Source organism: Homalodisca vitripennis, chromosome 7 (assembly GCF_021130785.1).
Source record: "Homalodisca vitripennis isolate AUS2020 chromosome 7, UT_GWSS_2.1, whole genome shotgun sequence".
NCBI lineage: Eukaryota > Metazoa > Arthropoda > Insecta > Hemiptera > Cicadellidae > Homalodisca > Homalodisca vitripennis.
In genome coordinates this window covers 23,113,509-23,140,780 of record NC_060213.1, presented here as the reverse complement: position 1 = coordinate 23,140,780, position 27,272 = coordinate 23,113,509, and the positions used below count along the sequence as shown (strand labels likewise).

At 33.3% G+C, this 27,272-nt stretch overlaps 2 protein-coding genes across 7 annotated transcripts in view; one reads left to right on the top strand and one right to left on the bottom strand.

Annotated features, from left to right (window-relative positions):
• LOC124367007 overlaps positions 1–10,657 on the bottom strand; it is an 82,132-nt gene extending 71,475 nt beyond the window's left edge. For all 4 annotated transcript variants that reach the window (XM_046823669.1, XM_046823672.1, XM_046823670.1 and 1 more), the window contains exon 1: positions 10,487–10,657. The gene's annotated coding sequence lies outside the window, so the exon portion shown is untranslated. The remainder of the gene's footprint in view (positions 1–10,486) is intronic.
• A 645-nt stretch (positions 10,658–11,302) lies between these two features.
• LOC124367006 overlaps positions 11,303–27,272 on the top strand; it is a 65,501-nt gene continuing 49,531 nt past the window's right edge. Inside the window, exons 1-3 of one of the 3 annotated variants that reach the window (XM_046823666.1) lie at positions 11,303–11,445; positions 22,679–22,845; positions 26,290–26,451. In XM_046823666.1, the coding sequence (XP_046679622.1) occupies positions 22,819–22,845; positions 26,290–26,451 (189 nt within the window). In that variant the 5' untranslated portion in view covers positions 11,303–11,445; positions 22,679–22,818. The other 2 variants (XM_046823667.1, XM_046823668.1) reach the window with 2 other exon arrangements.

Here is a 27,272-nt window from a genome sequence, read left to right as displayed (position 1 = left end):
ATATTGAGGTAATTTATTATAAAATATTGTGCCCATATATTGAGGTTTTTTGCGGAAAAATTCTAAATGATGTGTGGGAATGGCAAGGTCATTTTGATGCCTGGTATTGTATTGGTGAAGTGTACCAAGCTGTGGCAAATTGGAAAATCTGAGCTTTACCGATAATATTGTTTCATAAATATACATACCATACACGGTCATTATACCTAATGAAATAAAATGTTCTTTTGACGATGTGCCTGGTTTAAGTTTAAAAATTGATCTTACTGCTCTCTTTTGGATTTTTAAAATTGAGTCTAAATTTCTAACTGTTGTGGCACCATATATTGAAATCCCAAAGGAAATAACGGAATGAATATAAGAAAAATAGACTGTTCTTAGAGTTTTGACATCACAAAAATTTCTTAATCTATTTAAAGCATAGATGCCTGAAGCTGCCCTTGCAAGAACACTTTCAATGTGAGAGCTCCAGTCCAGGTTCTCGTCAATCGATAATCCTAAAAATTTTGAATTTGCTACTTGGAAATATGGCTATCTTTATTTATTGTTACTGTTGGCTTGATTATTTTTTTCATTTGTTTGTGGTTAAATACTATAAAGTTTGTCTTATCAACATTCAAAAGTAATTTATTTGCTTCAAAAAATTGAGCCAAAAGTGATAAGTTAGTGCTGGATGACTCCTCCACTCCCTTTATTGAAGGTGCAGAAATTTTTAGGTTTGCGTCGTCTGCATAAAAACAAAGTTTTCCAGGTTGCCTGATTTTAGGTACATCATTGATATAACAAATGAAAAGTAAAGGTCCCAGTATGGAACCTTGAGGAACCCCATGCTTCACATCTGAAATCGAGGATTTGTAAAGTTGTTTATACATTGTCCCTTTGTTGTGGGAGAAATATTCCAATTCGACAAATTGTTTTCTATTATTCAGATATGAGTTTAACCATTCAAAAGCTTTACCTTCTACGCCAATTTGTTTTAATTTAGACAATTCAATTTGTTGGCAATGCATGTTTTAAACACTGATCAGTCTCAAATTATTCAGATAAACAGGCAAATGTATTGTACACACTTCACACTGTATCACAAATCCTGCACCACTTGATTTACAAGATTTGTGGGCAATGCATGTTTTAAACACTGATCAGTCTCAGATTATTCAGATAAACAGGCAAATGTATTGTACACACTTCACACTGTATCACAAATCCTGCACCACTTGATTTACAAGATTTGTTGGCAATGCATGTTTTAAACACTGATCAGTCTCAGATTATTCAGATAAACAGGCAAATGTATTGTACACACTTCACACTGTATCACAAATCCTGCACCACTTAATTTACAAGATTTGTTGGCAATGCATGTTTTAAATGCTTGATTACATTGACTTTCTGAATCAATTTTTAATAAATCTTCAAGAAATTTATATATTTATGTTTGTATTTATCTATTCTGAAGCAATGTGACATTTGAAGATTTAGATGTTTTTTACTGAATTCCTTAAAACTGAAGCTTTGTGGCAATAAAGTTAAAACATTATGTAGGCTGAATTAAACTGGTAAAGGCATTCATAAAATTAAAGTGTCCAGAAGAGATAAAAACAAATCAATCATTAGATCAGACACCAACCTACATCTTTAATAAAAAAAATCAACTTCTCTAGTTTAAATTATTTCTTTGTAGCAAACAGCACTTCAAAATTTGTAAGCTCTAATATCAATTCACTTACAATAAACTATACATAATTTTCTGTAACACAAAATAAACATATTAGTTTTTTGCGAGCTCTGTTTTATTTTTTACTCTTTAACTATGAAAACATTATGTCACAGAGTGATCCATAGAAACTTGGAACATTCAATATGTGTGGTTTTGACTAATGAGTAATGTGAAACTAATGGACTTTTGAAGATTATTATTTTAATAATATATCCACCTTACTTTAAAATAAAATTGGAAAATTTGAATTGAATAAAACATTTGTATAAATTATATGTATCTGGTAAGTTAAAAAAAAACTCACTCACATTTCACATTTAAACATATGTATTCTTTAGTATCTTCAATTTTAATTAATCATTGATGTTACATTACTAACTCACAATGCATGCTTATCTAGAAAAGAACATGGACATTCTAGAGATTGAAAGAAAAGGAGAAATATTAAGCACACAAGAAAACTTTTATTTGAAAATATTAAAACATTAGACACAAAATTTACAACAATGATATAAATTATACATGTGTTTGAATGTTCCACATGTAAGTACTCATTATTGGAGGTGACTTGAGAGGAGATTTAAGGTCCTAAGAAACTAGGAGAGTAACAGTAAGAGTAACATAAAACAAAACAGTTAAAGCTGTGTTGAAAGCTGGATGGATCGGTAGGACAAATATCCCTTTGTTAGCAAAGTGACATATCTCAATATTTATAACTTTTCAAGAGCACATATTTCCGTATTTCTGTTGTGAAGAGGTAAAAAACTAAAAATTGTATTTTTAATATTTACACAGAGTACATGGTGAACAAACTTTATTACAACAAAAATCAATAGAAACGTTGACCATTTCTTTTGTATGAATAGGTACAAAGATTTTAGTCGCACGCTACATACCGTAAAATGGGGTGAATAGCAACAAAACTTCCGAAAATCTTTTACAAAATGGTAGAAAGGCACAAAACTGATAATCCACCGCGGGATATTTTTTTTTGAAGCTGCAAACCTTGAAAGTTACAGGGAAAAATAACGTTGTTGTGTTGGCATCACTGTACTGCTGTGTATTGAAGACGACACATGTGCTTTTAATAACCTCAACAATTGAATCTTTCTAAACTTCTCATGTAAGTACCAAACTAAGTTCTTTCATACAACCAAGTAGGTTTTTTTATTGTGCTAAAACATCTATGAGATCAATTACAGGAGTTAACAAATCTATCTATTCTGAAACATGTTGTTCAATAATTTTTAGGTTATCATGTCGGATATTTTTAAATCACGGGGTGAATAGAAACAGAGAATTGTTGTGTTTCTTTTCACCCCACGGATTACAAAATTAGATAGTAAGGTTATAAAATTATATATATACAATATTTTGGTGTTATTTTAGTGCTTGTTTACTGTCTCAGTTAGTATGGAGTTATATAGTATGCTTAAAATTTAGGCTACTATGAATGTTACTAAAAGTAACCAATTTTCAACAGGTCTAGGCCCAGGTAACCTAAATTAAATCTCAGTACCTACGGTACATATCTTTCTTTCTCGTTTTAACAACTGTGTAGTAATGTTTAACATATATTACGTATCGTACTGTACATATAACATACCCATGTGTGTATGTTTAACATATGTACGGTAACTTAAGAAACATTTTTATGTTCGATATGAAACATATGTTTCAAGCACATTTTAAAAACAATTAGGTCTAATACAAATGTTTTTTTCCAGCATGCCGAGAAACTATATATCTCTCAACAAACATAAAAAACACTCGGCTGAAGACTTAAAAAGGGCTCTGTGTTTAATAAATGATGGTATGAGCTTAAGAGTAGCGGCAGATTGCTCTGGCATTCATTACAGTGTGCTTTATAGACACATGAAGAAAGGTAGCGAGATGAAGAAGAAGGGGGGACAAACTGTATTGTCAGAAGAGGAAGAAAAAATTATTGTTGACAGACTAAAAACAGTCGGTGAATGGGGTTACCCGATTGATTCGATCACTCTACGGCTGTTGGTGAAAGAATATCTCGATAGGCGTGGAAAGACAGTGATCAAGTTTAAAGACAATCTTCCAGGAAAAGATTTTGTGTATTCGTTTCTACAACGCTACAAAGCTCAATTATCTTTCCGAATGTACCAAAACATCAAACGGTCTATGGCAGCCGTAACACCTGAACTCATCAATGAGTATTTTGATAACTTGGAAGTCGAGTTAAAGGATGTCCCTAAATCACACATTGTTAACTACGATGAAACTAACCTGTGTGACGACCCTGGCCGAACAAAAGTAATAACAAGGAGGGGCTGCAAATATCCTGAAAGAGTAATGAACTCGACCAAAGCGTCAACTTCTGTGATGTTTGCTGCGTCAGGTGATGGAACCATATTACCACCATATGTGGTATATAAAGCTCAGCATCTTTACGACAGCTGGAGGGAAGGAGGTCCAGCCAACTCCCGGTATAATCGTACTAAAAGTGGATGGTTCGATTCCTTCTGTTTTTCAGATTGGGTTGAAACTGTGGCTTTACCTTACTTTAGACGGTTTGATGGTGTGAAGTATCTCATTGGGGACAACTTGTCCAGCCACCTGTCACTAGACGTTATAAAAAAATGCAACGAGAGCAAAGTTAAGTTTATCTTTCTACCGAGCAACTCAACTTACATAACCCAACCACTAGACGTCGCATTTTTTCGACCGCTTAAGATATCATGGCGCGCTATCCTCAAAGATTGGAAAAATGGGCCAGGTAGGTACAAGGCTACTGTCCCGAAAGATAAGTTCCCCAGCCTCTTAAAAAAAGTTTTTGAGACTTGCAAACCTGATAACATTATATCAGGTTTCAAAAAGTGTGGAATAATCCCTATAAACCGCAAACCAGTGTTGGCAATGCTTCCAGGTTATGGCGTTTCCGATAGCGCTGCCATGAGTTCAGCCCAGTCGTCGGCTGCCAATACACCTGGTACTGTATGTGAAACACCTATTGAAGCAATTGATTCTTGTTTCAAAGAGCTTTTGCAACAATTGAGGCAAGGTGACTCCCAAAAACCGAGGAAGAAAAGAGTGAAGGTTTCGGTAGCAGCTGGGAAGAGTGTCGGCGTCCAAGATTTTGTTGAAATGTCTGAAGATAATCCCGAAATAGTTGACCAAGCTGGGACTAGTACCGGTACCAGTACCGGAGTTAGGAAGGCAGGCACCAAGATTACAAAAAAAACAAAAAAGAAGGCAACCCAACCATCATTGTCTGACAGTGACATGTCAGACTATTCTGTCCAAGACACAGACAAAGAATTAATCTTGTCATCTCCAGACGAAGAGTCATGTGTAGAGGAGCCCTTAAATACGCAATTGTCATTTCTTCCCAGAGATTTCGCTGTGGTAAAGGTCTATGGGAAAACTAAAGCCCACTTCAGACTATATGTTTGCCAAGTCAAAGATTATGAAGAAGGTGGTTACATCTGCCAGTTCTACAAAAAACAACCTTTTGCGAGAAAATTTGCTGTTACAGATGAAGACTCCTTCGTAAGCAAAATCGATGTTGTCCGTAAACTTGGTGTTCCAATTGTTGCCCCAAGCACATCACGTTTTAACAATACCATTAGTTTTGATGATGATCTCAGTGGACTGACATTATATTAAGTAGTAGAAGTCAATCAAAAACCTAGCTAATGTTTGCTGCTTGTTTCTTTTGTACCGGTAACTATTTTTTGTATTAATAAATTGTTTACATGAAAAAGTGCATTTAAAAATCTGTTCCCATGTTTTTTTATATTGTAACATGTAAAAGGTCATAAAACAGTGTGTTTCCATTCATCCCAACACTGGGAAATAGAAATATCTAGCAAAAACAACAGATGTTTCTATTCACCCCTTTCCGTGGGGTGAATAGAAACAGTAACATTTTAATTTTTTTAATTTTTTTGGTGAAGGATATTTAAAAATAATTAATACTGCTTAATAGAAGAAGGCAAGACCGGAAAACTGAGGTAATTTTCACTGGTTTAGCATTAAATTTAATAACTGTTTTTTAGCTCCAAAGTTGAAAACTGTTGCTATTCACCCCGATTTACGGTACTGGAAGTACCAATTAATTACATTCCCAAGTTACAGGGTAATAATGCGAAACTCGTATTTTGCCACTCCGGTCGTTGGCTGCAGTATGATAATCGGCCACCACTGGGTCATACCATGTTAAGCCAACAAGGCCGCAACAAAGCACTTCATCATTGATCGCAGCCACCATTGATGATTTTAAACAAGAAATAACAACAGCTATCCAAACTGTTACGCCTGATATCCTACTGAGAGTGTGGAATGAGTTTGAGTATCGGGTTGATATTGCTCGAGTGTCTGGAGGGGGTCATATTGAACTTGTTTTTGAGTGAAAAAATTTGTTTTTAATACTCTTTGTAATGATGTATAACAGAAGGTTCTATTATGTTTCTTCCATTAAATACAAATTTTTAAAGTTATGTATTCTTTTTTAATCACCCCGCATATGTAGGAAACATAACTTTGGAAATGAAATACACAAATTTTTTCTGTAGCTGATGCAGGACAGCAAATCCCAGTATTACAAAATTACTTTTAACTTCTTTTTTTATTACCAAACATTGGCCTTCCAAAACTTAAATTTTTGTTATAGGTAGACTTTAATTAGCAGCTTACACTAGTCATTCGATTATTTTGATAAAACTTTTCAATATATTACAAACTTTGATATTATATAATAATCGTAAGCAACAGGAATTATAATGCATTAACAACAAGAATAACATGACTTTTAATCAAATAAATGTAACAAAAACATAACAAAACCTGTTGATACATATTAGATTCACTTTAAAATATAATATTTATAACTTGCCTGGATAGTACTTGCCTGGAGGGGTGAGCAACCGCTTTTATAACATGAAGGGATAGGTTCTCCCCAGACAGACGTACTTCCCTGCGGTACAAACTTGTCCGCTAGACAGTGTGCCGATATTCCACTTCTTAAACTCCTTTCGACTGCTCGCCAAGAACTTTCAATAGTTTGGGCATTTGCACAGGTCAATGGAACAATAAAGTTTTTTGATTGGTTTACAGTAAAATTTACAAACCCATAATCAGTTAAATGAAATGAAATCTTCCACAAGTATTAAGTATATAAGTCTGTGACTATTGTGATTTCTGGTTTGACACGTTTCAATATCAAAGGTATCAGAGTTTCCACATCTCTCTTGTTGTCAAGACAGATCTCGAGTCTGTATCTATGCTCTCTTTTTTTCCCATCAGGTACAGTTTTTATTAATCCTAAGACCCAAATTCTTTCAATTAATCTTCCACGGTTGTACTTTCTTTTGCCTATTTTACATTCATCAACTTCTACTACAATCCCTGGACCACCCAACTTTTCCTCCCTGACAAACTTATCATCTAGCCAGATGAAACAAACTTCTCTACACAAAGAAAGCCAGTCACAAATAGTTTTGCTTGACACATTATACTTTTCATCACTGTATCCTAACATCAAAAAGTCATAGTTTGTCTGGTTGATAGAGAAGTAGTACATGAAAGTGACTATATTTCTCATGCCAAACTTAGAACCTCCAAAGAACATATTGGCAAAGGCATCTGTCGCGACATTGTGAGTGTATTTCCTTCTTTTTTGGTGTCTTAACACCACCATATTTGCACCTCTGACACGAGTCTTCATTTTACTTTTTCAGATATCATAAGATGGGTTTCCAGGAGCTTAACTCACATCTTGAAGCCACTTGAAACAAATATTATCACTTTATAATGATATCTCACACAATTTCCTCTTATTAATTGCCATTTTCAAGTTGTTCAAATTCTCGAAGAGGTACTTATTGTTTTCATTAATTATTATAATTAATACTTTAAAACTGTGATAATTTTAATAAATTGTAGTATCAAATTATTCTTAGTAAAAAAATCAAAACGTTCAATTAAAACAATCGAATGACCAGTGTAAGCTGCTTATTCAAGTCTATCTATTTTTATAATTTACATTTTAAACATTTTCTTTTTAAAAATACATTAACTATTATACTTCATAATTTACTATTTAAGCATTTTCCTTTTGAAAGTAGAACAAATATTGTGAAGTGGCTAAAGTAAACATTTACCTTACACTATAATACAAGACATATTGCAAGCCTAGGTTGTGGAAAATAAACTTTATTTAATGTACTTAGGCCCGAGATATATTGTTTCAACTTTGCAAGAGTATAGAAAAGGGGTAGAGTACGATAAGCGAACCCGGTTTTTTATATCGATTAGTACAATCATCAATACTTAATATTCATTTATCGAATACGCGTTTGTAAATCATATCAACATATCCATAGCCATAATCACAATCATATTTTAAATTAAAACAACTAATACAATGCATATAGTGATAATCTTATAAATAATAAATGAGCTCTAACGATTAACCCTTTCCATCCCAGACACTTTTTTTTAATTTGTTCCAAAAATCCTAAGTATTTTTACTAATGACATACCCAAAAATCCCAGGCTCTTTTAGTTCATTTTGTCGTATTTTACTAGAAAACCCATAAAAAATTTATTTATGAAGCAATTTTAGTAGTTTAAGTGTTATTAGCTTCCTAAATATGTTATATATACTATAAAATAAAATATAAAACGACATGCAAATATTTACAATAACTTTTTTTAATAATATGTACTTACTAAAAAATATTTTGAGGATTTTTTTTACTTTGTTGCGTTGTGGATGGGCATAAAAAAATTATTTAACCAAGATTGATAACACTTTACAAAACCACATTTAACAGTCTTCAAAAAAATCCATACTTCACACTGATATGTTGAGAAATAAAAAAGTTCTGGATTTTTTTTAAATCACTGTAGTTCGGAGTTTTCCCCAGTTATAACAACAATATGGCATATCATGTTCCACTTCTACATAACATATAGTTCTAACCAAATATATTGAATGTCAATAGGCAAACAATGAATTATTTCATATTTTTAACTAAAAAAAAAAACTCCTAATCCTAACAAAATAAAAACTAAAAAATTACCATCCGAGTCAATAAAATTTTGTTTTTGTTTACAAACATCTATGGAAAGGATAACATTTAGTGTGCAGGCCCTTTTTGCAGTTAACACAAATAAAAGTAAACTTGTTTCTTTTTCCTTCCAGTTCTTGTACTTTTTGCACTGCACACACAGCAGTTTTTTTTCTTTATTTTCTGGTATTTTTTTCAAAAAATGATTTTGTACCACCGTTGTTTGCATTACTGGCTTCATTTTGATGAGTACCTAGGCCTACTCCTCTCCCATGTGCCTATTTAACTGTCAATTCACCAACCAAGTTTGATATGTATTGAAGCCTACTTACAGGATTATCTGTGTTGTTTTTGTACAATGTATATAAATTTAAGAGCATTCTAGAAATTATTAAATGTAAGTTTCTTCCAAAATTTGATGGTTTTTCTTTCATTGAAATAATGATATAGCATCTGATCATTTCCATCAATCCCTCCCATAAAGTCATTGTACTCCCTTATCATTTTTGGTTTACTTGTAATACTTATGTTATTACCCCTCTCAACAACAAGCTGGAATGAAACCCAACAAATACAGCTGATAAAATTCAACACAGTTGATGACACAACACTAAGACAAAGAAGTAAATAAGTTGTCAATAATAAAACATTATAGCGTAATAAATCGATGTTTTTATAACGGTAATATGTTATTGCGAACATTTATATATAATTTATATAAATATTCCGAGTTAATAAACATTAAAAAAATTTTTTTTTTCTTAACGTCCGGAAAACCGGACGCCGGGATTTTTGCGATGTTTTTCGAACGTCCGGAAAACCGGACGCGGGGATTTTTGCGATGTTTTTCGAACGTCCGGAAAACCGGACGCTGGGATGGAAAGGGTTAAACAAACAATTAGAACTGGAAATAGGAAAATCTCATAAATAATAATGAAATGATAACAACATAAAAATCATTTACAACAGCAAATACAAAATATGCATAATTATTAATATATTTTCTCCTGTGTAGCGATGATGAACCGAGAGAGGCATCTTCTCTAGAAAACCGTACTTCCCTTCTGCACAAATACTCACAGAGATGATCTGCAAACAGGTGGGCTGATATGCCACTTTTTAAACTTTGTTTCACAGTCCTCCACGAGAAGAAAATACGTTTATCAGATGAAAAAGTGTTTATAGTTGATACAAGTCATTGTTAAAAAATAGGTGGTTAGTTATATCGAAAGTTATAATTGAGTAATATCGTTTGTCAATATCGATATAAAAAACCAGGTCCGCTTATCGTATCCTTCCCTAGAAAAGTATGATAGTATGTTTCTTTCGTTAATGCTACTATTAATATTTGTAACTGAGATATCTTTACATTATTAATAAATAATTAAACCAAATGATCAGGTTTGCAATTTTATAGGTCTTGTACCGTAGTTTACGGTAGCGATACATCTATTTTATATGGGTTTACATAACCTATATTGGCATAGGATAACCTAGCTTGTTTCTTTGGAGGAAATAAATAAATCAATCGAGATTCGCCTGACCTGTCTGGTTTTTAGGTCTAATATTACTTAGGCCTAGTCGTCCATAAATAAGCGGTGTGAAATTGCCCACAGAGTACGGATTCTATATAATTATTGATATAGACAGAGGGAACACATCTTGTAAAAACAGAAGGGAATCCTGCTGATCTAAACACTAAAGAATATGTAGAACTAACCAAGACTTCAAAATCAAATATCCTGAATTCCACAGTTAATTTCGCATGATGAACTTGTTTCAAATTACTTGAAATGTTCCTGGATTAGGTATTGAGTTGGAATCCTCATATTGACCATGTTTGTTTGAGTTTCACCGGCAGTCGGCCAGTCGGCACAGTCAATGTCACTGTGACAGACGACAGTAATGTTGTCAGTGGAAGAACTAACGTGAAGCTATTTTTTTCTTCTTTTTGTCTGTTGGCTGGCCTTAGCGTCACTTTATCGTCCAGACCGTGAAGTTATCGTCCATCTGTATTCTGTGCGTCAATGTTTGCAGTACTCAGTCTGAGGGCGCTGGCTAAAATTCAAAAACTGAGATAAAATGTATAAAACTAATTATTAAAAAGCGATATTTCGCAAAATCTACACAGTTTTTCGTATTTAAAATTTTCCAAAAAGTCAACATCATCTTTATGACGTTTGTATATTACAATTCAGCTTACAGAACACCTTTGTACAATATTTCATTGCGGGCACTTGTTTGGTTTAGTTTTATGAGCGAGTTTTAATCGAAAGCGCTCGTTTAACGATACATTTTCTACGGTTGAGTTTTTATATTTGGGATTTTTATTTATTATAAATTTAAGGGGAAACCTATGTGGTAAATATTAAATACGAAAAACGGTGTAGATTTTGTTAAAGATCGCTTTTTAATAATTAGTTTTATACATTTTATCTGTTTTTGAATTTTTGTCAGCGCCTTCAGATTGAGAACTGCAACATTGAGGCACAGAATATAGATGAACGATAACTTAACGGTCCTCACAATAAAGTGACGCTAGCTTCACGGTGGTGTGATAGACTGGAAATTGTTGGTTATGTTGTTACATATTTAAAACTCTATATTGTTATTAATAAAACAAATTATTCATTAGTTAAAGCATTCCGTCTTTTTAGTATAAATTTGTATATTTTACAGGTACGACTATATTTAAATATAATTTTTATGTAATAACACTTATTTTCGCTATTATTAGACAGGTCTAACCTATAATTAATTTATTTATACATATTATCCTTTCCTACTTTTATTTTCATTTGATCCTATGATGGATGCTACAGTGACTAATTTTATATAACAAGTCAAACTAATTGTTTGATCAGCATAGCTACTTTGTGAAGGAAACAGGATTTTTTTTGGACATTTGCCATCGTTTAGTGAAATAAAAAAAAATAGCAACACTACTTTTCGAGATCTGCAATCTGATCTCTTCTTCAGGTAAATTATTAAACTAATACATAATTACAAACTAGATTAAAATAAACAAATCATACCAAAGCCTTGTGGCAGCTCCTTTATTATTTATGAGATTGTGGGTAGGGTACGATAAGGGACCTGGTTTTTATATCGAAATTGGCAATCGATATTACTTAATCATAACCATTGATATAATCAATCAATAATGATTAATTATATTGAACTATTAACATAAATAATCTATATCAACAGCTGTAAACACTTTCAAATAATACAAGTAGGGTAGTATTTAAATTTTACATAAGTAATTTTAGTTATTAAAAAAGGCGTGGAAAACTACACGACATTGCTTTTTAAGTTAAGACATGTTTTTCGTGGCTTCAACATGTTGGACTCTTGCTGAAAAACCCATTATGTGGGTAATTCTAAGCAATATATGGGTCAACCTCGATTTTTCTCATATTACAATATAATGTTCCAATAGTCAATTAGAAAAGGAAATGACTAGAATTTCTTGCTGTAAAGCAGTTATAGGGAGCAGGCAACCGCGAGAATTACCTATTAGTGATCAGGGGCACTGACGTGATCTGGGCTTCAAATTTAGAACTACTCGAGTTAATTTTTCCTCTAAAAGAGCAAGCAGCGCGATGCGCTGCGCAGCGGGCAAGCATCGTGCGTGATCTTCGTATATACTGAATTGATTCAGGCCAAAGGAATGACACAGATTCCTTTACCAGATTTTTACGGATATTTTGTATTGGGCGGATTATATTGGTTTACTTTGCTTTCCAGCATGTAATTATGTGTTTAAAATTGTTTTACATACATTACCTACATTATATTGTAATATTAAATAACAATTTATCAGACATTTTTAATAAAAAAAAAGGATCACGCACGATGCCTGCCCGCTGCGCAGCGCTTCGCGCTGCTTGCTCTTTTAGAAAAAAAATTAACTCGAGTAGTTCCAAATTTGAAGCCCAGATCACGTCAGTGCCCCTGATCACTAATAGGTAACTCTAAGCAATATATGACCGTCTGGCGGTTGCCTGCTCCCTATAACTGCTTTCCGGCAAGAAATTCTAGTCATTTCCTTTTCTAATTGACTATTGGAACATTATATTGTAATATGAGAAACATCGAGGTTGACCCATATATTGCTTAGAATTACCATTATGTGAAATTTGTGGGAGAGAAACAACTGTAACTGAGAGAGGAGCAAATATGGTGGTCTTCAGTTTTCCTAATTTTGGTTATAATAATTTGTTTGATCACTGTAAATATTACATTCATGTTTTAATTTAAAATATATGATTGTTATTGAGGACCATAGATACTTTTATATCGATTGATAGTCTAGGATTTGAGATGCGTATATTAGGTATCAATGATTACAGTCAAACCTCAATATAACAAATTCCTTGATATAACGAATTTTTTTAAATCCCCTAGATGTCTCCATAAGAATCAATGCAAATTTCACCTCTACATAATGAATAAAGCATGTAGAGGTACAACCTTGATATAACGAATTTGTAGTAATCCTGGAAAAAATAAATCACCCACGGTATAGGTAGTGAATTTTTTGTTGTTAGAACCTCTTGTATCAAAATTCACCTCTATATAACGAATTTTCCACGACTACACCTTGTTATAACGAATGTAAACAAACGTCGTAACGGTAACAAAGGACAACAAACAAACAATCGTGTCTAGACATGAAAGCTTAGTCACAGCCAGTCCGGTCTGAACTGCTAGACGAGTTTATTCAGTTGTCATGGAAAGTTTGGATTGGATTGTGTGGTGCTTCGGAATTAAGTTACAGTAGTTTAGTGACGATGGACGCTAATAACAAAATGAAATGGCGCGCTATAAGCGTAGAGTGTAAACGAATAATTATCAAATGCGTTGAAGACAATCCGATGAAAAAAATTGGACATTGTGAAAGAATTTGGCATTCCGCCCAGCACTTTAGCTACAATTTTAAAAAAGAAAGAGAAGTTCGATGACGGAAGTGTACTGTGTTCCAAAATCAGAAATATAAGGTCGTGTGAGCTGAAGGACGTAGAGGAGTGTGTGCTTGATTGGTTGAAGCAGTGCCGAGTCAAAAATATTGCAATAAAAGGACTTATACTTCAAGAAAAAGCCCAACAGTTTGCTTTTGAACTGGAACATGAGAACTTCCGAGCTAGCAATGGATGGTTGCAAAACTTTAAAAAACTAAATGAACTTATTTTTTGAAAAGTGTGCGGTGAAAGTGCAAAAGTCGATGAAGGTGTTTGTACTAAGTGGAAAGATAACCTTCCCGAGCTAACCGATGGATATGAACCAGAAAACATCTATAACGCAGATGAAATTTGATTGTTTTTCAAAAGTTTACCTGACAAAACATTGTCATTTAAGAGTGATAAATGCAATGGTGTAAAAAATAATAAACATCGTTTAACAGTTATCCTGGGAGCAAACTGCACAGAGACTCATAAATTAAAGCCTTTAGTAATTGGAAAAGCGAAAAAAACCACGTTGTTTTAAAACGTGATTGAACTTCCTATAGACTACATGGCGAATACAAAGGCTTGGATGAATTGTGACGCTTTGAGGGCATGGCTTCAAAGTGTTAACAAAGATATGAATAAGAAAAATAAGAAAATTCTCATCTTCATTGATAACTGCACGGCTCATGGACACATTCATAAGCTGAGTAACATTTAGGTCGAGTATCTTCCTCCAAATACAACCTCCAAACTGCAACCACTTGACCAGGGCATTATCCGAAGTTTTAAAGTAAATTATAGAAAAGAGGTCGTACAACAGTTCCTTAGAAACATGGAAAGCCGTTTACCTACAAATATCAATATCTTGGACTCCATGTGGATGACAACAAAAGCGTGGAGTAAAGTTACAGAAACTACAATTTGTAATAGTTTCAAGAAGAGTGGATTCCCTGTCACAACTCAGGAGGACAATTCAGACCAGCCTCCTACACAAGAAATCTACACAATAATGATGCCATTGAAACACAAAATGCAGATTAGGCCATTTAAACTTTAACAATTCATAATTTCCAGTTTAGTAATACTGTACAGAACGAGTACTGTATTTTTTACTATTTGTAGCGTAAGATTTTTAAGTTTTGTTCAGGTCATCTTTGATTTTCAATTTTCTTTTAATGTGTTTTCAAAGTACATATCTACTGTATTACAGTTTTTCTGTTTATATACTGTATTCTTAATTGAAACAAAAAAATAAAAATAAAGTTTCATTGTTCCTATTAAATGCATTTTCATTTCGTTTTACACACTATTTAAGTATAGTACAGCATACGATTTCATGACCAAGCCGATGGTCTGTGAACCTCGATGTAGCGAAATGGTACCTAACCTACCTTAATATAACGAACCTCATTATAACAAAATACTTGATATAACGAATTTTCAGTCCGGTCCCTTGAGGTTCGTTATATCGAGGTTTGACTGTACATTCTTTGATATAAAAAACTGGGTCCGCTTATCGTACCCTACCCAAGATTGTCATTATGTGTATTATATTAATTATTTTAATTTCAAATACAATTGTTGTTATGACTATAGATATGTTAATATACTCATATTTGAACTATAAATATTAAGTATCAATGATTATATTAATCAACATAAAAACCGGGTCCTGTTATAATTTTTTTTAAAAATATTTTAAAGGAGAAGCTGATAGCTCCTTTTACGCCTTATTCTGCCCGTCCTTATGGGCCACTGTCCTGTGCCAGGATCTTATCAAACAGAATAAGGGGGAGAGTCAGTACAGTACAAGGTCGATGGTACTGATAAAAAGTGCAACGGTCACAGACAGGATTTGAACCAGCGCTATCTCTAACTCAGACTGAAAGTCCAACATCTTAGACCACTCGGCCATCGGCACTCCCAATCATACTACTATACTTGATTAGACCAATAACATAGGCATTCAACATTCTCAACCTTACTTTAGCAAGCTTAAAAGTGTGATTTCATAAAGTATGATCATAACATTTCAAAACTCTGCTGGAATTTCTGAGGAGCATGTGGTGTCAGAGCTGGTTAGGCTACGTCAGTTGGTTGTCTCCAACCACGTTCATCAGCTACTTTGATACACTTAGCTAGATTTAACTCTGAATTCGCAACGCTGTTTTAAATTATTTATTTATTCACAGTAAACGGTACTTTGGGATTATACCGACCACACCCAGACATGAATCGTTATTTGACATTTTGCTTCTAGTCCTACTGATTACTAGATTAGCGTAGAACAATATTTTGTCAATATAAAACAGGAATTGCCTTATTGCAAACCCCTCCCCATCCTCAGAAAGAGGTCAAAGTCAAGCGGTCTAGTAGATAACGTGATTGCAGAGTCTCGCCGCCCGTTCAGCTGGTGCGTCGCTTTGTTGTAATTCCGTGTTTTACCCCTACATTTCTCCAAACACAAAAATTCAACAAAAACAAACATTACCAAACAAAAACTAAACTCTATTGAAAAAAACACACAAAACTTGTTTTTATTCTTGATCACACTCTGCCACCCAAAATGCGAGTGCCTCCGGCCATCAGCGCTGATGTCAACGAAAGAAAAACATCTCTCGAGATAGTACCTATCAGTAAAATATCAAATTCTAGAGGGGCTGATCAGAAATATAAATTGCATTGTAATGGAAAAGCAATTATGTACCTTGCAAAAACTTAAATAATCATGTGATGCCGCGCGGGCTGCCGTAATCGGGATTCTCGAGAAAGATAAGATAACAGCGACAACAATACCGATCACAATACCTGGAAATGCTTGTTGATTGATGGTATGTTAGTTCTGTTACTCAGATACATCGTTTTATAACGTTCTAAGTTCATTGAAAAAAGTTTAAGCGTTGGGGGCATATAACGGAATCTGACCCCATTAACAATTGATATAATTGTTGTAAGTTTGTAATTTTGTAATTAATTAAAGAGTTGTTTTTTCGTTCTATCATGTTTGTTTCTATAAATATATATTTTTGTGTTCTTCATACTGGTGTGGTCGGTATAATCCCAAAGTACCCAGTAAACACCATTATGCAACAGATAATAATGTACAAGATGGCAATACATAATGAGATCTTATAAAATTTAAGGAAAACGTTCAACTGAAACAAGTAACAATAATCATACATGAAGCATGAGTAAAAATAATAATAAAAACAACAAAGTCATATAAAAAACTATAAATATAACAATGATCATAAATCAAGCAATAATAAAAACATAACAAATAAATCAATATCAACAAATATTTACTTTAAAAATAAAAGCTTAAGGGACTTTACACTCCAGAGAAAGAAATTTTGTGATTTATTTATATAATTTCCAGTTCTATAGAGGCTTGGCATGCAACTATTATGTAAGTATGATATTGAACTGCAGACACAAAAAAAGGTGTCATTTTTGTGGGTGGATGTTGGCACTCTGAAATCAACTTTAGCCAGAAGGTCAAGGCAGTCTACATCACCAGTTATGATTGACTGCACTCACTTGTTGTCTTCTTGAAGTCAATGATCCCAGACTAAGAAAATCCTAAGTACTGTGGTATTCCTAACACTTGGTCTGTGGGACTACTTTCAGGTCAATCAATAAAAAGCAAATACATTTAGAAAAATTATTTATTCTTTTATAAAAACTAAAGCTGTCTTGGGAAATAAAATCTCATTTTAAAGAATATTTATAATTTCTGACACATGAAAATCACCACTGCCCTCGAGATGTCCAAGGAGTCAAACAGCTGCCTTAATCTCGAAGGTAACATCTCATGGCTCTCTAAACAACATCAAGAAGCAAGAGAAAAAGTGTTGCAAGAAAAATATAAAATCAACCACACTGCCTTATACTAAATGCAAACCATTCAGTAAATCCACAACCTCTGATTTGCTATTTCAAACCTCTAAACTCCAATCATCATATTGAGAATCAGCTGATATGATGATGTGACAAATCTGCTAGATGAGGGGGAAGTGGGGTACGGTGACTGCCCATACTGCCAGGCTTGCAATTATGTGTCTCATACTATAACCGTAATTAGATCCTTAGTCAGAGCTTAATAGTTTTATTATGCCATCGAGTTAGACTTTAGACTTCAATCATTCTTACATATTACATTACATTTATTAATATAGAAAACTGATAGGCCTAGGGCCTAATCTAGTGTCTATGTTGAATAAAAAACATCTGTTTTCAGAAAATTAAGAAAGATTTAGAGCAGTAAAAAGAAACAAATAGAAGCTGTTGTGATAAGCAAAACTCCTAAGCTGAAAGCTTAAGTAGTAAAAAAGGAACCGAACATCACGAGTGGTGACTGATACTGCTGAGTCAATTGAGCATAACCTGGATTCAGCTTGGGTTGATCAATATTTCATCTCACAAAGAAAGTCTTAAATTGACATCAGAGGCAAAAGCTGATTGGCTTGGCGTATTAAAAATGAAATCTTTTCGTCAACAGAGCTCATTGTTATATGTGTGAGAAAATAAACTATAACTTCAAGCCATAGCTTGTAGGAATACAAGCCATTTGGAAATTGGTGAACAAATAACTCTAATTGAAGATTACAATATAAAGGAAAATTATCAATTTTTACTGATTACATAGTAAAGTGTACAGGAATCTATCAGACATATTGTTGAAGAAGTCATCAGTTATCATTCAGAGAAGGAGAAATAAAGAATGACAATTCAGATTAGTTAACTTAGTAAAGTGTACAGGAATCTATCAGACATATTGTTGAAGAAGTCATCAGTTATCATTCAGAGAAGGAGAAATAAAGAATGAATTCAGATTAGTTAACTTAGTAAAGTGTACAGGAATCTATCAGACATATTGTTGAAGAAGTCATCAGTTATCATTCAGAGAAGGAGAAATAAAGAATGACAATTCAGATTAGTTAACTTAGTAAAGTGTACAGGAATCTATCAGACATATTGTTGAAGAAGTCATCAGTTATCATTCAGAGAAGGAGAAATAAAGAATGACAATTCAGATTAGTTAACTTAGTAAAGTGTACAGGAAATCTATCAAGACATATTGTTGAAGAAGTCATCAATACTATTATTGTTGTCGAATTTCATTATTAAAAGTAACTATTGAATTTATAAGTGAACCCCTAGCGATAATTTTAAAATAACTGCATGAATGAGGGGATTTTTTTCACCTTTACTAAAGGTGTCAAAAGTTACTCCAGTGTTTAAGAAAGGTGACAAAAATTGTGTACATAATTATCGTCCAATCTCAATTGTCCCTATATTTTCTAAAATTTTTGAATCAATTATGTACAACCAGCTGAATGGCTATTTTGAGTTTCATAATTTAATTTCAAATAGTCAATATATGGCTTCCGCCAGGGAAGATCTACAACTTCGGCTGTATTATACATAATTTGATCATACCCTAGAGGCTTTTGAAAAAAAAGGATTCCTCTTCATTTAGTTTTATGTGACCTCAGTAAAGCATTTGACAGTGTCCTTGTTGATGTTCTTCTTGATAAGCTTGCATTTTACGGTGTTGGTGATTGTGCTTTAAGACTTATTAAGTTATATCTTTCCAATAGATTGCAATATGTGTGTGTCAGGAATAAAATGCTCTCAGAATGAAAACCGTGGAAACTGGTGTTCCACAGGGTTCTATTCTTGGGCCTTTGTTCTTTATCGTTTTATATTAATGATCTTCCTAAAAACCTCAATACTCATTCAGTGATTTACGCTGATGATACCACCTTACTTTCTAGTCATCATAATTTAGACTGTTTGGCACAAATTACCCAACAATCTGAGAAAAGGGCTTATGAATGGTTTGCAGCGAATAAGCTAGCATGCAATTTGGGATAAAACACAGTGTATTACTTTAAGCCTCAAACAGGAAATCAATTTGGTATCGGTCAAGCTCCTAGGAATTAATGTAGACTCAAAATTAAACTGGTCAACTCATATAGATACTGTCTGTAACAAAATCTCTAGAGTAAATTACTTACTTTGGAAACTCAAAAGTTTTGTTAGTCCAGAGTATTTAAGATTGGCATATTTTGGACTTTTTCAGTCGCACATATTGTATGGTCTACTTGTATGGGGTCATTCTTCACATGTCATTGACATTCTTGTGCTACAGAAAAAGGCTGTTCGTAATATTGGAGGAGCCAACCCACTTGAACACTGCAAACCTCTTTTTGTACAATTTCAAATTCCCACAATAGTAAATCTTTATATTTTTCAAGTTTTATTGTATACAAAATCTAATTTGAATGTTTTTCATACAAGACAGGAGATCCATCAATACAACACTAGGGGAAGGAATAAGATTGATATATATTGCCTCACAGACTAGCTAAAACTAAAAGCTCGTTTAAATTAAATTTTATAATTTTTTTTAATAAGCTGCCTGATGATGCGAGACTTGTTTCCTTTAAAATATTTAAAAAAAAAGTTATATGATTGGCTAGTGAAAAATCCTTTTTACAGCATTGAGGAATTCATGAATTGCCATATTAATGTTAGGTTTTAGTTTATAACTAACTATAATTACTTTTATTTATTGCTACATTACTTAAATTTCATGTGAACTTTTTACAACACTTTTGTGTTAATGTAATTTTTAGCTCTAACAATGTATGTAAATTTTAAAATGACTTGTCCTATTTCTGTAAACAGATCAATGGAATAAAATGATTCTTATTCAATGGAATAAATGATTCTTATCAGTTATCATTCAGAGAAGGAGAAATAAAGAATGAATTCAGATTAGTTAACTTAGTAAAGTGTACAGGAATCTATCAGACATATTGTTGAAGAAGTCATCAGTTATCATTCAGAGAAGGAGAAATAAAGAATGACAATTCAGATTAGTTAACGCAACATCTTCTGAGGGAATGAATTTTAAGAGTTTCTGAGATAAAACGTGCGTTGATTAGACTACAAACAATAAAAATAATCAAACTATAAAAAAAATAGTTCCTGTTTGTTAAGCTGATCATTTCTTTGTTTGAAATGTTATTTTTGGCGATGGAAGGATTACGAAGGAAACAGGATTTTTCCGGACATTTGCCATCGTTTAGTGAAACAAGAAATCATAACACTACGTTTCGAAATCTGCAATCTGATCTCTTCTTCAGGTAAAGAACTAACCTAATACATAATTACAAACTAGGTTTAAAATAAACAAATGTTACCAAAGCGATGTGGCACGCCTAAGTCAGGAATCACAACCTACATGTTGTTTGTCAAGTTCGCTAACTCTATAAACATGCACTTAATAAAAACCTAAACACTTATTATTGAAACTGTTAGTAATTATAATTCATCAGTGACAGAAAAATGTTTCTCCTTGTGAGAATGCTGTAATAAGACCAACTTCAAATACAAAATGGTATGGATTCTTAAAGTGTTTTTATTTGATTGATTACTAGCTATTACCCACGGCTTGACACACTAATTTCAAAATAGATTGGCATAGCATTCTTAGTTTTCACATCTATGATGTAGTATGATGGATCCCTATGATAGTTTTAAACAGAAGTAGGCATGTATCTGGTACTTTTTATTTCATTCCTTGGCCAAGGAGTAAAAAAAATCAAAAATTTAAACAAATATTTTACTGGTTTTATATTTTGTCTTGTGAATTTAGGAGCATACATTTCTAGTTCTAATCAAATGACCCCAAATGTCCCAGTCTTTTTTTTTTTTTTTTTTTTTTTTTTTTTTTTTTTTTTTTTTATCTTTTTAAACAAACGTGACTCCAGATTCTAAGAGTCAAATCTGTGATTGTGTCAGATTTCAGACGCTGTACTAAGAGTAAGATGAACTGGAGCTAAACTCAATATTGATTCCTTCCCATCATAGCTAAGTTATGTGTAGAAAACTTGGTTTCTCGACCGTGCTTAGCATCTGATAAGACAATGAAAATACTTTAACTAATTTTGTAATCTGGGTGTCTGATGTCAAAAAGATGTAAAGAGTTCATTTTGAGCAACTTTGTTGCTAAACCCAACATTCACAAGAGGTTTCAAAGCAGTGTTTAAATCTTAAAAGTTCCGGTGAGCTAGGGAGAGTACTACTACAGTGCAAGAGTGCTCTGAAATCTAATCTTGTCATGGACTTTGAATATTGACTGTCTACTTTATTATCTTACTCTCCTTACTCTATAAATAAAAATTCCACATGTTAAAATCTCATTTGCTTGTACTCGGTTTGTGTACAAATTTATTTATTTTGTTATTTTCTCTTCATCAAGGTTACTTGCAAGATTAATGAAAAAATTTGATAATTCTTTACCAAACCTCATGGAGTGACATGCATCATCCAACTTATTGTTAATATATAAATAAAGTTACATGCAAAATTTTAAGTCTTGTTGGTTAGTTTGTTTTTGGGACACTGTGCGATAACAAACAGATAGACCCAAATGAAATTTTCCAACAACACAAATGATATCTATATATACTATATACATAGTGTAGTGACTGCTAGCGCTCAGCCAATTGTATTTTTCAAGTATTTGGAAAAATACTTTATACATTTTTAAGTTAAGTGAGATCTTTTGGTAATATCAAATTTCTTATTGTGAAATAGTGAATTTGAACTTTTTCTATTCCTTACAAACAAATCATACATGAAAATAAGATATACATATCAAAAGTTTGTCCGTTTGGTTTCTCAATCAAATTGCATAGTGATAGTTTAATTGTCACCCTGTTTGTAGCACATTGTAAACCTTTTAAAATAAAATAACCAAAAAACAGTTTCCTCATCCAAGTTGTGTGTTATCTTGGGGTAAATGAAATATAGATATGTGAGCTTGGATTTTTAAGTCTAATTGATCTCTTAGAACGTTGTGTATTATGAGATTGACCAATCATGTCAACTCACAATGTCTTTCGTAAATAATTTTTGCAGTATTAATGTTAATTTATTTTCAGGATCCAAAAGTGGAGAAACATGAAATGAATGAAAGTAGAAGAAAAATAAAACTAACAATCAAGAAACTTGAGGCCATAAAAAATTCTGGAAATACACTAATAGAACGGGACGTAATAAACAGAAACAGTTAGAGAGTGTAATGGATGAAAAATATCTTCTCAAAGAGGTATTTTGATGTGGCATACTCATGGAACCAATTGTATACTAACTAATAATTTATATAAATAACACACCTTTTGAATAATTTAACATACTTTCTTAAAGAATAAATTAATAACTTTAATGATGTTTGTTTTCTAATTAAAATATAAATTGGTTTTTACAGACATTGTAATTTTAACATGAAAATTACCAATTACCTTGAATTTGTATAGAGATAATTCGGTTTGAAGGACTAAAGTGAATGGGCTAGACAATTATTGTATTAATAAAAGTAGAGTTAAATCTGGCTCGAAGGACAAAAACAATTGTTATTAAATGGGTTAAAGTTACAGCATTAAATTAAAACGCTTTGTGTGTAGGAGAGAGAGGTTAAAGAGTTGTATAGTGCAGTACTGCCAACTCACTGAAGTTGTCTTCATCTGCCACACGGTTCGGCACAAGAGTCTGGTTCGCCTCCTCCAGAAAGTATTGTCTCAGGGTCGTCCACATAGTCTGGCCGATTGAGTCTCATGGCAGTGAACTTAAGAGTAGAGGAGGGGAGCGTGGAGAATAAGACACTCACAGCACTACTACATTTAAACGTGGGTGAGGGGACAAATTGCACACCTCATAATGAGACAACATTCAGTTATTCGTTATGAGAGGGAGAGCAGAATGTGCTCGGCCCAGGGACGCCACATGAGACACTACACTATCCCAAACTCAGCCTTTGGAGTATGGCCCATTGCTTCCACCAGTGAGAGGGAAGTGGTGATCAGCTGATCATACAGCAATCATTTGTCTGTATGCAGCCAGCTAAAGTGGCTATAACAATCAAATCAAAATCACATTTAATCCATAAATTACTGAACATACATACAAAAGTAAATATTTTATATTAAAGAAGAAAACAAATGTAGCATTTGGGTAACAAATGATAATATAATAATTCAAAATAGTTTACATTAAATAATTTAATTCTAAATAATAGAAAAAAATCATGTATCTCAAAGGAAATAAAATCCATATATAGAGATTAAGAATGATAATCAATATTTTAAAAATTCTCTAGTGAAACGGTATTTACGATTAGAATTATTTTGCTTCCTAATTTCGATATAAATAAGAATACATGGGAAAAGAGCCTACATAGGCCTTAATGGCCTGTGCGTAGACTCAAGTTGAAGACTTTAGGTTCAGGATTTTTATCATGAGTAGTGTCTGGATTAATTTGATACAGTGTTAATAAAAGAAGTAATCTCAGAATAAATTATGGATATGATTGAAGAATTTTTTAATTAGCAATAATAAATGTAAAAGAAATAAATGAAGGAAATCAAAATAATGAGCAAACAAAAATTAATAACAATAGAATAATAGCTTAGTGGAAATGGAATTTCCATGTTAAGTTTGGAGAGGGGAGGGGACAATCCTGTCAGTCAGTTAGTCTATGTCCATCTGTAGTCAACAGAGGTAAGTGACTTGGCCCCCCACTCAACAATCCTGTCAGTCATCTGCAACATAAGTCCATCAACAATTCTGTCAGTCAGTCTATGTCCATCTGTAGTCAACAGAGGTAAGTGACTTGGCCCCCCCCCACTCAACAATCCTGTCAGTCAGTTTAGTCTATGTCCATCTGTAGTCAACAGAGGTAAGTGACTTGGCCCCCCCCCCCCACTCAACAATCCTGTCAGTCAGTTAGTCTATGTCCATCTGTAGTCAACAGAGGTAAGTGACTTGGCCCCCCCCCCCCCACTCAACAATCCTGTCAGTCAGTTAGTCTATGTCCATCTGTAGTCAACAGAGGTAAGTGACTTGCCCCCCCCCCACTCAACAATCCTGTCAGTCAGTTAGTCTATGTCCATCTGTAGTCAACAGAGGTAAGTGACTTGCCCCCCCCCCACTCAACAATCCTGTCAGTCAGTTAGTCTATGTCCATCTGTAGTCAACAGAGGTAAGTGACTTGGCCCCCCCCCCACTCAACAATCCTGTCAGTCAGTTAGTCTATGTCCATCTGTAGTCAACAGAGGTAAGTGACTTGGCCCCCCCCACTCAACAATCCTGTCAGTCAGTTAGTCTATGTCCATCTGTAGTCAACAGAGGTAAGTGACTTGGCCCCCCCCTCCCACTCAACAATCCTGTCAGTCAGTTAGTCTATGTCCATCTGTAGTCAACATAGGTAAGTGACTTGGCCCCCCCACTCAACAATCCTGTCAGTCAGTTAGACTTGGCACCCCCCCACTGCTGATAAGACTCAACAATCCTTAATGTTTTTCTTAAAAACCTCAAGAGAGGGAGAATCAAACAGCTTGACATTTCTAAAATGATTAGAATATCTGCTAAATAACAACTGTTTGTTGTCGGAAATGATTTGTGTTGTTGAATAGTGTTAGTTCCGACTATATTTGCATATTTGTGTTATAAAAATGCGGAATGTTAGAAAAAAGTGAGCCAAAAATTGTGTAAATATCAATACACATAGAAGACTTTAATAAACAATTTTTTAGTGGGCATAATTCCAGTTTCTTTAAATAATAAATAAGAGGGATGTCTTCTATACTTTGCAAAACCAGCTTTCAGTATAGATTTCTGAACTATAGCTAAACTTTTAATGTGTGAAGAAAAAGCACCCTCTCTCCCAAGATAAAATGCAATAAGAAAAGAGGGATTGTACATAAGCATAATACGTCGTTTTAGTTTCTTCAAAATGCAGGATGCCATTTAACTGCCTAAAAGCAAATATATGTTTTCTTGCCTTGTTTAGAAAATTTATAAGATCTATCTATTTTATTAGAAAATTAAACACAACACCCAAATATTTGTATGACGACACTTTCTCGATTTTATTACAGGTACACGCATTGTTATAGTTATACATTGTTATTTAATTATACAATTATGTATATAAGTTGTAATCTGAATTTGATGTAAGAGAAATGGGCTTAAATTTAGTTTTTGAGACGTTAAAAGATAAAACATTTTGGTCCATCCATTTTTTAATTGTCATGAGGTCACTTAAAGATTTATTTTTAACGTCCTGCCAAGATTTACCTTTGTAAAAAGAATTTATAGAATTTCATAGCATTCCTGTTTTTGTTAAGAATTATATATAAAGCTACACAAGTAATGAAATATTAATTTTAGGGTAAATTATATTTTTATATTATAATGGAGTCATTTTATAAATATTATACATACACAGATATTGCTGTTAGATTAAATATCAATTATTTAAAAACCAGTAGTTTTTGGGAATTATTTTAGATTATACTTAGATTAGACAAACACGTAAAATTAGAATACAAAAAAGTCATGTATGAATTAAGCATATTTTAAGTATTCAAATTCACACAGAAAGTTTCTCGACTCTCTGAAATACTCACCCAGTCACAGCTCAGAATGAGTTATGTTTCACAAATTCTTTTCTGAAAGTTACATTGGCTCAAATCACAAACCTTATCTGTTGCAGGATATCAGTAACTGTCCATTTGACTTAGACACAGTGACCAATACATCATCACTCCCAGAGCGATCAACATCATCGCCAATGTACAGTACCGAGGACATTGATCCGGTATGGACGTGTCGACTTCCCCCACCCCCTGGCTGTCTTCCTGTTACCTCATCAGATGTAAGCATTTCACTTCCTGTTTATCGTTGTTGGTGGTAGATTAACACACTGATAAATAACTATACAGAGAGTTACAAAGGTCAACATAATTTTGTAGGGGTTAAAGTCAGTTACTGACTGGTATAAATTACAAAAGACCTTGGTAAAAGTTGCAACGTTACCGAGATATTCACACTCTCTTGAAAATCACAAAATTCTAGACGCTATTCTATATTGATATTTCATGTAGTATATGACATTTCAATACCCATTATGATTTTAATTAAAAGTAAAATGCTTTCGTATTATCCGGAGCCCACTTTTTTGGAACAGTTTTTCTTATTGGGGACCTAATAAAGTACATTATTAGAAAGAAGGGACTTTATTTGACTTACTGTAAAAATTACATATCATTATAATGATTGGTTCTATTTTTCTGCCTCCCAAAAGGAAGTGATGTTGACGAGAAGTAGGCCACTCTGTCCCCATCTACTTCTTGTTATTATGCGATATAATTAGGTTTAGATTGGACTATCGTAAATATCCAAAGTTTAAGATAACCTTTACAAGCACTTTTCCAATGTCAGATCTTGTTGGACGATCTAGCAGGTGATCTGAGATTGGGAAAGTACCAATTCGAAATGCCCCTGGCCATCAGTGTGGGCTTTGGCAGCACTTTTGATGCCACCCAGCATTTCAATCAATAATCCTTTATTTCATAATTTAACCATTATATAAAATTGTAGGACATGCATCACTAATTCTATTTTTCTGCCAATAAGCTTCGTCATGTATAAAACATTTTAAATAAAAAATTAAAACTAAAGGATAGAAGTACAAAA